Genomic DNA, 13,283 nt, shown 5'->3' with positions numbered 1-13,283 from the left:
TGATTTTTTTAAAATAATAAATTCGATTTTTAAATGAAGAATAAAAATAGCTCTAAGTCACTACAATGACAGTTGGTATATAGGCGAGCTGTCATTGTAGCGACTTCGAGCAGTTTTGATTCGTGATTTAAAAATTGAATGACAACGATAGAAAATTTTTAAAAATCACTTTCTGCTTAGAAAATTCAGCTCTTATAAACACAACATGCACATATAAACACATCACTGAACAGGAATGGAACAAACACCACGCGGCGCAAACACGTTTCAACAGGCAGAGTGTATGCAGGTTGAAATAACATTCCGTTTTGAGCTCTAGCGCAAAACAACAAAATAATAAACCTTCAATTAATTTGATTGGTTGTCCTCAAAAGGACAGTTTGTCTTTCAATTTAAAATCGGATATGATGCTGATCGCATCTCTGTGCTACCCTGACAGCAAAAATTATGGTGAATTTGCGTATGACGAAGGCATCGAATCATCTGCTTAATAGGATAGGGAAAAGCAAAATATTAAAAATCTTGCAAACATTTGATTCAGAACTAAACACGACAATTTTAAAACTAAAGATGACAGAGCTTTTCAGTGGAGGAAGTGCCGGCCATTGCACCTTCTGCTGATGCTACTACTACCGTGCAAAGGCAGCTTTCCACTAAAGGAAGTGTCGTTGCACCTTCCGCTGACGCTGTTACCGTCACTACCACTACTGGTACCTGAAAATATTACCTCTTCAATGAACTGTTTAATTTGTCCTCGAAAGGACATATTGTTGTGCAATTTAATATCGGATATGATGCTGATCGCAACTCTGTGCTATCCCCGACAGTGGAAATAAGGCATTCTTCACGCTGAAAATTTGACGGCCGACAGTCTTTGATTGCCAGCATCCCAAAAACGTTTATGTGTTGCCAAAATACGACAGAGCTTTTCGCTGGAGGAAGTGTTTGCCAATGCACTTACCTCTGTAGCTATCGCTATCGCACAAAGGCAACTTTTTTATGAAAGAAAATGCTGTTGCACCTACCACAGACACTGCTACCGCTACCACTGCTGTTGAAAGTTGCTGATAGCCGCTACTACCCGTTGCTACATACCGTCCTAATGGCCATCCACTAGTAAAATGATTGTTTAGAGCAGAAGCATCTCTAAAAGCCCAAATAGTGCATTCCCGGGTAACTAGGCAAATTATGCTGGCAAACGTGTTAGGGAAAGCGAACATTAACCAATTATGGACCGGACCTAGAACCAGATTTTTTCCAACACGTTTCTCACGACACAGGTTTGTATGTTTCTAATCAAGAAAAAAAAATGCCGAAGAAAGATTTCCCGACTTTCCACGACCGAGTTTTTTACTGTTCGTTTTCCCGAACAGTGGCCTTGTCGTGTTTATTCTCTATATGGGATAAAAGCTTCAAAACATTCAGAAAATAATATTTTTTACAGATGAATAGTGCGGATTAGTGACAATGTCTGAATAAGTATCTCAATGGGATGTATGGGAAAAATTTGATCTCAAAATTTCGTTTAGCGATAGGACTCAATAGTTTCGATGAAACGAACACCTGGTCCATAATGGGTTAAACGACCAATCCGATCAATCGAAATCTGCATTTCAACAAGACTCGGCAATTTTCAACAGTACAAAAGCAAAGCCTTGAGACTACTTTCCGATCCGGAACACGACCTTCTATTTATCACAGACCAACTGGATTTGGATAGTAAGGTTTCAACAGTACAGTGCGTGCATAACTAAGGCTTGACACATGTCAAGGCTCAATTATACTGACGCACAAGCTCAGCTTTTTGTTATAGAAGAAACCGCTGCATCTTGCGCTGACGCTACTGCCACGCTGCTACTTTGTAACGACCACCAGGTTTTTATAGCCAGGAAGCAGGTTTTTATATAATCCAGATGTATCATTCCCGGGTATAGGTATATTAAACGGCCAATCAGAGATCGAAATCTATGTTGCAGATGCGTAGATGATTTTCTAATCGATTGCAGTAAGAACGAAGGAAATCCGCTGAAAACTAATCGACTTGTTAGCATTTAAAATTGGGCATATTTTCCCATTTTTAAATTTTTACGTAGCCGAACCTCCTTAGGGGCGTAGTTTCACATTAAAAGTTATTAAAAATTGAAGCAATGTACTTAACGTCAGTTTTTTTCACCTTTATCTCATTTGTTTTCATTCATTTCTTTCATGTTCTAGAGAAATAAGAATAATATAAAATGCAACTTTTGCAGTAAAAAGTGTAGATCTAGCTAAATTAGGTTTTGATTTATTGCAATTTTTGTTTAATTTTTAGGTAATGTGTAAGAGTTTATATTACCAAAAACATCATATCAAGAAGACTGGGAACTCTGCCTGAGATTGAGCGACAGTTTCAGCAGCGCAGTCTTTCGAGTAAAAGTGGCACTGACGCATGCTAGTGTGCGTGCTGGCGATGCGAATGCGAGCCGAACGCACAGGTTGGACCACCACATACGCCCACACTGTCTTCGCAGCGATGCAAACCTCCACCTTTAATAGAGGGAGTGCGCTGTTTGATTTGACGCTTGTCATTTGTATGGGATCGATCCAAAGATGCCAGTCTTCTTGATATGATGTTTTTGATATTACAGAAGTGCGCTGGTATCCGCTGCCAACCTTAGTGACTTTTATTATTCTAGTTAAATATAAGACGCATAAAATTGTTTTGTTTTGTATATATTCTGTAAAAACAAGAACAAGAAAAGGAAGTCTGTCCATGCACACTACACTGGAAAAAATCAACACGTTACTGCCAAGTGAATTTCACATCTACGTGGAAAACACTTGCGACTCAGTCACAGCATAAAATAAAGTGTTTCACATTTTGGTTTGCTATGTCATGTATACCGAAATCAATCTCCCAACATTCAGATCACAATGCTAAAACACGTCAAAATACCGTGGATTCCATTAAAAATCGATAGAGATGACATTATAAAATGACTGGGGTCGTTTTTTGGCATTCATGTATAAAGAGTATTTGGTATGTGTATGAGCAGTTAGCGAAGAGTTTACGTTTTCCAGTTTTGGTAAATTTTTACTTTAACTCGCAGGCTTCGCTCCCCATGAATTAATAAGTGTTTTTATAAACTGTTCCTTACTATCGATATCTCACTGTTCGCCAGGTCTATGTCTATTTCACCAAAGCTGAAACAATTGCTGTTAACTTCAATAATTGTATTTAATTGAGATGTAGTAACTCTTATATGGATTCTACTGACTTAGGTTTTAACTGTAATAGATTAACTAATTCTACGTTCACTTTGTCTAAATTTTGCTGAACCAAGACGACAAAACAAAATACAGTTGAATCGCTTTATAGCGACATCGCAAGGGACCGTCGTTATAGAGAAATGTCGCAATAAAACGAATAATTTTTATGAATATTAGGCAGAAGGGATCATCGAGAATGTCGCTATAGAGAGATTTGTCGCTATATAAATTGCCGTAATAGAGGGATTTGACTGTAAGTATATTTGAAGTTTATTGCCCAAGAAAGTATAAAGGAAAGGTGTTTTATTTTGATATCTAGTTTCGGTCTACTTGGCGAAAACTGCGATAACATATCTCTTAACCATTGAAAACCATCTAAATCAACGAAAAATAATTTTTGTTTCGTAGCTCCCAGTAAGTAAAAATAACATTTTACTTGGAACTGAAACCTCAACCTTCCACCAGGCCGTCAAAAACCCCCTTCAGTTGAAGGGAGCTGAAAACAAAAGTGTGCATAACGAGAATCGCTATAATATCTCTATACTCACAGTGAAAACAAGTAATTATACGTGACTTTGGAGCCAAAACATCCCAATACCCGAACATCGAGTGCACTTCAAATGGAGCATACAAAGTACTGGCTCGAACGTAACGAAGGTTTTATGTTTCATCTTCTTTTTCCTCGACGGACAAAAACCAACCATAACAATAACACAGCATATACACACACATACATGTGGTACCAAGTGGGAAAGGGGTAAAGCCATAAAACACAACATGCATGCATACAATCAGCTTCCAAAACACAGTCTCTTTGCATAAGCAGCACTTGTGCAATTAATCAATTATTCAATTTTCAATTTCGTCTCGTTACGGGGCAAAGAAGATCAAACGAAGTGTTCACATATTCCACTTTTTGATTAACTTTTAAAATTGCAACCGCCGCCGCACTCAAACTTGGGCGTTAAAATCTGAGGTGGCAAATTAGTATGCACCGTCACGTTAAAACATACAAAACAAAATTAGCATTGACTTATGATTAGTTATTAAACCACGCTTCGCGCTTCGTCTAAATTTCAGGTCATTCACTGTTCCGGATATCTGAAGGCTCGAATCTACCCGGGAGACTCGACGTACGGCGACGGACACAGCTGCATTCAAAATCTAGGACTGGTGGCCGTCGGTCATTCGCTGCCACCGTCGGCGATCACCGAAATCAAACTGCACAAGAATATGTTCATGTTCCGTGCCAGCATGGATCTGAAGCTGATTTTTCTTGATGTCGGGTAAGGCTACGTTCGTGTTTGTTCGAAGAAATGTTTAGATGTAAAGATGAATGTTTGAATTCGGTTTTTCTGAGGAATTCTCTGACTGTTGCAAAAGTTGATGCTAAAGTCCACATCGATAAATATTTTATGCAAACGTTTAAAATGCATTGAAATTTGTAACTTTAGAATGTTCGCCAGAAGAGACTAGTTTGTTGAAAACTGTTTAACGCTTAATGTAATGTATTAAACTTACCCCTCCTTACCCTCAAGACGCTCCTTGAGCAATTCAAAAGTGGCAACGGAGACAGTAATTCGATATCCACTACTATACACAATTTGCTACCAAAACGAGAGAGATTGTAAGCAAGTGTTCAAACAAACAAAAAGGAATAAAAAACTGACCGTATCCCGTGGTGAATCTGGCGCAATCAATTGCCAGCCTACTACACCCGGAAGGTTTCCCCTTTCCAGCTTCGGTTGTCTATAATCGTTTACTCAATCAAATCCCCGGGACGTGTCAAATCTCGTTTGTCACTGGAGCTACCTTTCGCGTATGGCTCTCTATTTGCCTCCGTGTTATAGTAGCATCTATTGTTTTCCGGCTTCTCGTAGTATGACCTAACAGGACTTTTTTGTGATTTCCTTTCCAGGGTATTGCCACTTATTGGTTACGAGGCGCAGGAACTGATCGAGAAAACACTATACCAGTATATTCATGCATCCGACATCCTGCACATGCGATATTCTCACCAAATACGTAAGTATAATGTTGTTTGTTATAAACAAGCGCATTGCAGCGGAAAGTGCGCCAGCTAATGAACGATAAAATAGGGGGCGGATCAAATTTCATTGTTATTTCTTCTTGCTCTCTTTTTTGTTTCTTTGCCACTCTCCGGATGCGGCTATCGTGACAAGCAGTGCTGTCTAAGGGACAAGTGACGACAAAATACTATCGATTTCTGACGAAGGGCGGCGGCTGGGCCTGGGTGCAGTCGTATGCCACCGTGGTACACAACACCCGCTCATCTCGGCCGCACTGCATCGTCAGCGTGAATTATGTACTGAGGTAAGTGCTGCAGGTGGTGCAATAAAAAAAACTTTGAGGTTACCATAGCTGTTTGCAAGATTTGTATTTAGGGGGAACAAAGTTTACCGACGAAGGTTTTGTAGATTTTCAGAAAAATAAATATTGCACACTATTAGCCATGATAACCGATTTCTCATATTAACTGACAAAAAAGTGCAAGGGTCTGGATCTAGGACTTCGAACTTTGTTAAAAGCAGATCCAACTCTAATTCTTATCTTTTCATGTCCTCTTGTCTTTGCAGTGATCAAGAGGCACGCGATCTACTCCTGAACGAGATTCAGGGACCTATGATTACAAAGCCCGAACTCCAAACACCGAACGTTACACCGGCCTCTGTGGCAGCCTCGGCGACGCCGATTTCACCGCCCCAGCATATCTCGATGCAGCTAGCACAACAGCAGCAGCAGCATCATGCTGCCGTAACGCAACAGTCCCTGCAACAGCAGACCCCAATTCTGCCTCCGCACAATCCACTACTGGTGAAGGAAATGTCAAACTACCTGCAGTTGCACCAATTCGACGACGACAATAGCCTTCAGCAAATGGTGCAGAACAATGCCATGCATCATCAGCATCACCCCACACAGACTGGCAGCCAGGACTTCGAGCATCAATACAACAGCCAAAGTGCTTTTATGATGGATTCCAACCAATCGATGTCTCAAGGAACGCCGAACGAATTTCTTGACTCGTACTACGAACCTTTCTATCAAACGTACGACCCACAAGCGGACAGTTCTAACATCCTGCGGCCATTTTCGGCTAGCTCCAACAGCTGCAGCAGCTCGGACGGGGAGGCTCATCTTAATGCCACCTACATCCCAACTACGGGGCTGATCCAGCATCAACACCAAACTCCCTTCGACGAGTTAAATCAACAGTTCGGGCTCAACTGTTTTAGCGGTAACGGCAACAATAACATCAGCAATGGAGCACCGGCTAATGGCCATCTGAATGGGGGGACCATTAACAATCTAAACAATCACAGCCTGCATCATCAGCAGCATCCGCTCGGGGGTCCAGCTGACGCTGAATCCGGCGCCAGTAGCACCTCTCATAACAACAACAATAACAACAACAACAATCATGACAATGGCTTTCTGGACGACTTTAAAACCGGCCATCATCATCAGCAGCAAAACAACCATCATCATCATGGTAACAATGGCCATCATAATCACCACTCACAGCATCACCACAACCACCACAGTCACCACAACGGGCCGCAGTACACCAGTGTGATTGTGGAACCACAAAACTATCATCTGCCTGTCACGCAAAATGAGTTTGTGCACTAGAAATAGTTTTCTTTCGATAGTTTGGTTTTGTTTTAATTCGTATTTCTTCCTAATTTAATTGGCGACATAAAATGGTAACCATTTCGGCGTTACAATAAGACATTTGGTTTGTACTGGTAGCGAAAATTGAATATCGAAAAAATAAAATGAAGACTGCAGGCAGTTGGCATTGTCAAGTGTATTTTGTTAGAGCAACATTGATATTAGTGTAGCCGATAAGTTTTTACTGTTATCTCTAGGTAAGTTGCTTACATGTATAGTATTTATTTAGAAAGTATTCATTGTACATATTTGATACGAACATTTGGACTTGTATAGTAAGAGTGAAGCGTTGAGCGAAATATATCTAGCGAAAATGAATAATAGTATTTTTGTTTCAATCACTGATATCTTGACAAATCTGAAAGATGGTGAGAAGGCTCCATCATAATTTGTTTGCTCGTAAATTTTGTGGAGCAAATTTAAATTAGAAATCATGCCCTTATCATTGTAAACTTATCAGTGTCAAAATTCGATAAATATCGCTAGGTTCTTTATAATATTAAACGTACTTAGCAAATATACACAAAAGTCGTAAAAAATTAACTTTCAATTGAAATGGAAAGATTCAAAGCATTCGAAGCGTCTACGTTTTCTTACAATTTCGTTGAACAGTACCTACTGTAAACTGTAGACAAAAAATTTTAGGGTGGAATTCGAACGGGTGGGACAGGATTGGGAAAAGTAACACACAACCTGATGCGTATACTCCCTTGAAATCCAAATAAAAAAGCAAATACAGTTTGAAACAATTTTTAAGTATTTCAGGCGTTATAACGTTTGAGTTAAAAAAATGGACAGACATTTATGGTTTTTCATGGGTTTATTTTTACACGCACTGACTACGCATGCAGCATCAATCATACTAACCCATGAGTCAGCAGGAAAAAATTGACAACTCTATCAGTCGAACTCCAACCGTGATGGCGAAAACAGTGAAGCTACTCCGTTCTGAACTGTGCGCGTTCAAAGAACGGTACCCCGTCGCGTCGAAAAAGGACATCGTTCGGCAGTTCTTGGACACCGCATACGCCCGTTTCGGCATCTACAACATCTTGGCACTATTGGACAACAATCAGAGCATTGTAAGAAAGCTCAGCTCCGGACGGCTGACGACCATGTGCGACAAAAAACTCCGAAGAATGCTGAAGAGGAAGACCGAGAGAAAAGTGGTTACATTGCTGCGTGCGCTCGGCCAGGAGATCGGTGCAACCGGCCAAACAATGGAAAAGTACTTGGCGAATATGGACATAGATGTCAGGAACCAGCAGTTCCGTCCACTAGTCTCGGAGCTGCAGGCAATGATGCAGCGGCAGCGCCTGAATAAGATGGTCAAGTCGATTTTCCGGCAAATCACGACGTGACGGTGGGGAAGTACGACGAGACCTGTCTCACCCTGGATGGCAACGACTGGAAGGGCACTGCGTATTTTACCTCCCCGGCGAAGGAAGAGAACACCGAGGTGATGTTTATTTCACACACCAAGTTCCCCAAGAAGGTGTTGCTGTGGCTGACAATCAGCGAGAAGGGGATGTCAAAGTTGCTCTTCTTTCGCTACGGACTGGCTCCGAAAGGCTGAAGACGCGGTGTTTTCGCCGGATCTTGCGTCAGCCCACTACTCGAAGCGATCGTTGGAGGAGATGAAGCAGCTGGATATCGATATGGTACCCAAGTTGGCGGACCCGCCCAACGTCCCCCAGTTGCGTCCCATCGAGGATTTCTGATTATTGAGAAAAGGTTATGTTTCCATTTAATTCTACTACAAAAAATCGAATACCCTTTAATCGAATACCGTCCTCAGATACGTATTTCGGCTGCTACATGCAACCATCATCAGTGCTTATGTGGACAGTCCACATTAGCACTGATGATGGTTGCTTGTAGTAGCCGAAATACGTATCTGCGGACGGTATTCGATTAAAGGGTATTCGATTTTTTGTAGTAGAATTAAATGGAAACATAACCTATTCTCAATATTCAATTCCATTCTACTAAGACGCTCAAAAAGAAATTTATTTGAGGATTTCTGGCCAAGCCTGAAGCGTAAGATCTACTCCAACAATTTTGTCGTGAAAACTGAGGAGGAATTTATAAGCAAAACGACGAAAGAGTTAATAAATATGCCTACACGCATGTTATCGTCCGTCATGACCAATGTTCCGGATAACTGCTGGAATTGCGCACGCAAGGGCATAGAACTTTCTTGCGAGGGAGCTAGCATAACTACCTACCATGGGAAATTTCCCAAACTCAATTATCTGTCTTAGTTATTTTTCCACCACCATCCGAAAAAAGTCCATTTTTTTCAACGCATACGTTAAATAACTGTTTCCAATTGGTCTCGAGTTACGATGCTAGCCTAAAAAACCAGTCGTCTAAGTTCGACTCGAGAGAGACTGTTAGTGTCAGTAGGTTCGTAGTGCTAGCCCCGCAATTATCCTGTACACTTAACAGCTGGCTGCGAAGTCTGTGTATTATGAACAGAACGTCATATTCCGAATCGGAATGTAGAATCAAGGCTTTGCTTTAAATAACTGCTCAAACAGATATAAAATATCAGGGTACCATCGATTAGAAATCTTTGCTTTACCAAAATCCATTAAAACCAACCAGAAACTTGAAAAATCGAAAAGTCTAAAACAAAACATGAATTTTTTTGTAAATTAAAAATTAAGACTATCTTCGGTTACTTCTGTACGTTACAGGAAATGGCGTCAATTTGGAACACAAATACGTAGCCCGTCGTTGAGCGTCGTGTATTTACATTTCTAGCCCAATCGGCATCGGGTAGTAAACGGTTTTCCCATTGTCTGCCGTTCCTTTAAAGTATCGGAAAATCCTCTTCCCTGCCTACCAATGTGCATAGGAACTTCTTCAATCGTTTTTTTTTTTAGTTTTGCACTGTTTATGAAGATTGTAAATCCACATAGATAGTGACGAACAACATTCTGTCTCCATTGATCTTGTAGTAAAGACGGGTGTCGCCTTTTGGTTGTTCCAGTTCGCACTCATAGTCATGTAACGACTCATCCAAATGTTGGTTCCAACCACGACTGGATTGCATCAGACTGTACATCACCACCAACACCATCAGGAATGTTATCGTTGAGCACCGGACCTTACTCACTTTACTTCTCTTTTATGGCGACAGATCGTTGAGATCCTATGCCGAATCCAGAACACGTCTCCACAAAACTCGGTCTTGGTCTTCTCCTCCCAGTCTCCCCTCACACCTGCTGCTAGGGCATCCTTGTCGACAGCACACATCCAGCGCAAGCGAAGTCTGCCTCGAAGTTGTCGGCCTCTATCCGGTTCTCTGTTTAATATTGTTTTTGCCGGTCGCTCATCTGCCATCTGTGCTACGTGGCCAGCCCAACACCCGCAGAACTACCGCGCTCTCTGCTAGCCACCATGTACTTCGTTTTGGCAGTGTTTATGGTGAGTCCAATTCTCTTAGCTTACCTTCTGAGAGCCGTGAAGGCCTCCTCAACAGCTCTACGGTTAACACCAATGATATCAATGTGCATGTGAACTTCGTAATGATGGTTCTTCCCGTTCCCGTTCCTCTGCACACCTGCTATTCGTATTGCACCTTCTAAAGCTACGTTGAACAGCAAGTTCGAGAGCATAGTCACAAGCTCCGTGTTCAAAATAATTTGCCACAGCTCGTTGCGTTTCATTGTATCGTACACCGTCTTAAAGTCTTTAAACACATGATGTGTCTGCAAGTTGTGCTCTCGGAACTTGTCGAGGATCTGTCTCAAGGTTAACATCTGGTCCGTTGTAGATCGTCCGCTCGAAAACCGTATTGGTATTCTCCAACAAAGACTTCCTGCTGCGGCCTCAGTCGCTAGAACAGAATACGGGAGAGATTTTAATAAGCAGAATTGAGGAGGCTTATGTTCCGATAATTGCTACAGTCGAGTCTCTGTCCCTTCTTGTAGATAGGGCATATGAGTCCTTCCAGCCAGTTCCTCACACCATACCTCCAGGATAATCTGGTGAATTGCACTTAACAGCCGCTCGCTCCCGACTTTGAAAACTTCGGCCGGTAAGCCGTTCTTCCTAGCGGCTTTGTGGTTCTTCAGCTTCCTGCAGCTTGTCCATCCTCCCCAATTTCTATCCTTTTCCCCTCGACGACTCTCCTATCTTCCTCACCGTTCAACACCACTTCTAAATGTTGTTTCCACCGCCTGACCATCTGCGATTCATCGGTAATCAGATTCCCCTCCCTGTCATTACACATGGCAGGTACTGAAACGGACTGGTTCCTGTTTCCGTTAATCGTTCTATAGCAGCTCCTCGTGTCATGCTTGGTGAAGCAATTCTCTACCTCCGCGAGGATGCGAACGTAGTGGAATGTATCGGCCTATACCGATTGCTCCGATTCGTATCATCCTCTGGGTTGCTCGTAGTATGTTTATTTTGGCATGCTGCCTCACTAGAGCTGCGATTTCAAGTCTCGCGACGGGACTACCGTCTGTTGTTTAGCTGGCGAGACAGCGCATATCATACTTCAGCCGTCCGCCAGTTGCTGTTTGAGCCGCCCCTGATCTGGGGAATAGACGCTCAGGCAAGTTGTTCTCCAAGAAGAACAACACCTCGCTCCGTGTCTGCATACGACAGACCGGTTCACCGATCTTCCCTTGGTTGCTCCAGTCAGTACTACGTGGAGGTAATGATAGGAGTTGCTGGAGATGCTCTGGACCACACAGGGGTCTATGCAAACTAGTACAAATTGTACTGCTGGTACGCATTGCCTAGCCGTTTACAACCGGAGCACCGGACCACCAGTGCATAAACCTCGTCGTAGTTGATACCCGGTCGATGCGAATACCCCTTGACGACTAAGTGAGGCTTGTACCGCTTAATCTTTCAGTCGGGTTCACGTTTTGTTTTGTTTTGACTCACTTAATTTAGATTATCTTTCTGCCTTGGGACAAGTTCAAAGCACCCACGTCTCCAGTGCTGCGACTTTCTTTTTCATAGCCACCATGCACAGCTCTCGGTCTGGTTTACCTAACGTTTCGTTGTACGTAGTTAGATCGTTCATTTTCTCGACATCCTGAACTGCAGCACCTCGTGTGCCGCTTGTAATCGACTGTCGGAAAACATTTAGGTCAGTGTACGTATGAATGTCATTATACGTGTCTGGAAGCCGGCACTCTAGACCTCTGCGCCTCAACTTTAGCAGCAAATCAACCGATCTTCTGAATTGCAGTGGGAGCGCAATGTCGTTGTCTGCATCTTCGGTTGTTCTGGTTGATAGTCAGTTGCCTCGTCTTCAAATCACCACACGCTTCACCGACTGCCGCATCGGAAAATTAGATCTCTAGATATTCAACTGGTTCTGCCTGCTTAGGTAGGTGTCCTCAGTATAACCAACGAATTTATTGTCGATTTTGAGTCCAGTTTCTTCCGCTAAACCCTTCCAGTCGGTCTTGAGGTACGATGTTGGTTTAACAAGCCAGTCGTCGTTGGTTCGAGTCCAGGCTCGGGAAGGTCGAGTTCCGAAATTTAGCACCAAGGCTTTGCTTTGTTTTGCTTCTTCCTCTACTGCTTCGGTATGTGCATCATGGCCACGAAACCAAATAACTTCAAACGACCAACGTAGGATTTTTGTCCCGACCACTCCTTTTCTAGTGTCTTACCATCCAAAGACCGCGTTAGACTACAATCTGATCAATTGCCTTCTTGCTCATCGCTTTCGCCAAGAACTTCTTCAGGAAATTTGCATCATTTGGTATGCACCTTCATTTCTTGAGTAATTATGAAATATATCTAAATCGATTTTTCTTTTTGGATGTTCATTACCCTTGTTTGTGTATTTATTTGGTTATCTCGACTCATCTCCCACACTCACCTTCTCGAGATTCATGCGCCCCGCAACACAGTTTTACTCAAGCATACACGGACAGGATTGCTGATATTTTGTATAAACTAAATAGTGTGGAAGAAGTAATGAGTCTCGAAGAACAGATGAATATATCGCTAGTGGCAGCCCCACCCGAATTCAACCATCTTCTGGGTCCACTGCCAGTAGTAAGGGACAAAATATAAACAAGCAGAAGAAGCAAGTCAAGTGCTTTCATTGTTGAAAACTCGGTTGTATGATGAGGAAGTGCTACGCTTCACGAAAACAAAGGCAAATGAGAAGACAACAAAAAAGGAAACTAATCAACAGGAGGCCAACGTTGCTCTAGTGGCCCGACAAAATGGTACTTTCATCTGCCGTATTCCTCTTGACAGGATAAATTTGCGAGAGGTTGGAACGATCAGGCAAAGACAACGTCATTCTTGGCATCAGGGGTCGAAGGACACAATTCAGGATCAAGAAGAGG

At 42.4% G+C, this 13,283-nt stretch overlaps 1 protein-coding gene across 3 annotated transcripts in view; it reads left to right on the top strand.

Moving 5' to 3' along the window:
- Positions 1–7,313, top strand: part of LOC129716949 (protein single-minded) — a 74,495-nt gene extending 67,182 nt beyond the window's left edge. For all 3 annotated transcript variants that reach the window (XM_055666802.1, XM_055666794.1, XM_055666799.1), the window contains 4 exons: positions 4,330–4,535; positions 5,168–5,274; positions 5,436–5,583; positions 5,847–7,313. In XM_055666802.1, the coding sequence (XP_055522777.1) occupies positions 4,330–4,535; positions 5,168–5,274; positions 5,436–5,583; positions 5,847–6,903 (1,518 nt within the window). In that variant the 3' untranslated portion in view covers positions 6,904–7,313. The remainder of the gene's footprint in view (positions 1–4,329; positions 4,536–5,167; positions 5,275–5,435; positions 5,584–5,846) is intronic.
- Positions 7,314–13,283: the final 5,970 nt, after the last annotated feature.

This window comes from Wyeomyia smithii, chromosome 1 (assembly GCF_029784165.1).
Source record: "Wyeomyia smithii strain HCP4-BCI-WySm-NY-G18 chromosome 1, ASM2978416v1, whole genome shotgun sequence".
In the NCBI taxonomy this organism is placed as follows: domain Eukaryota; kingdom Metazoa; phylum Arthropoda; class Insecta; order Diptera; family Culicidae; genus Wyeomyia; species Wyeomyia smithii.
The sequence above is the reverse complement of the archived record's forward strand: the minus strand, read 5'-3'. Positions and strand labels throughout refer to the sequence as shown.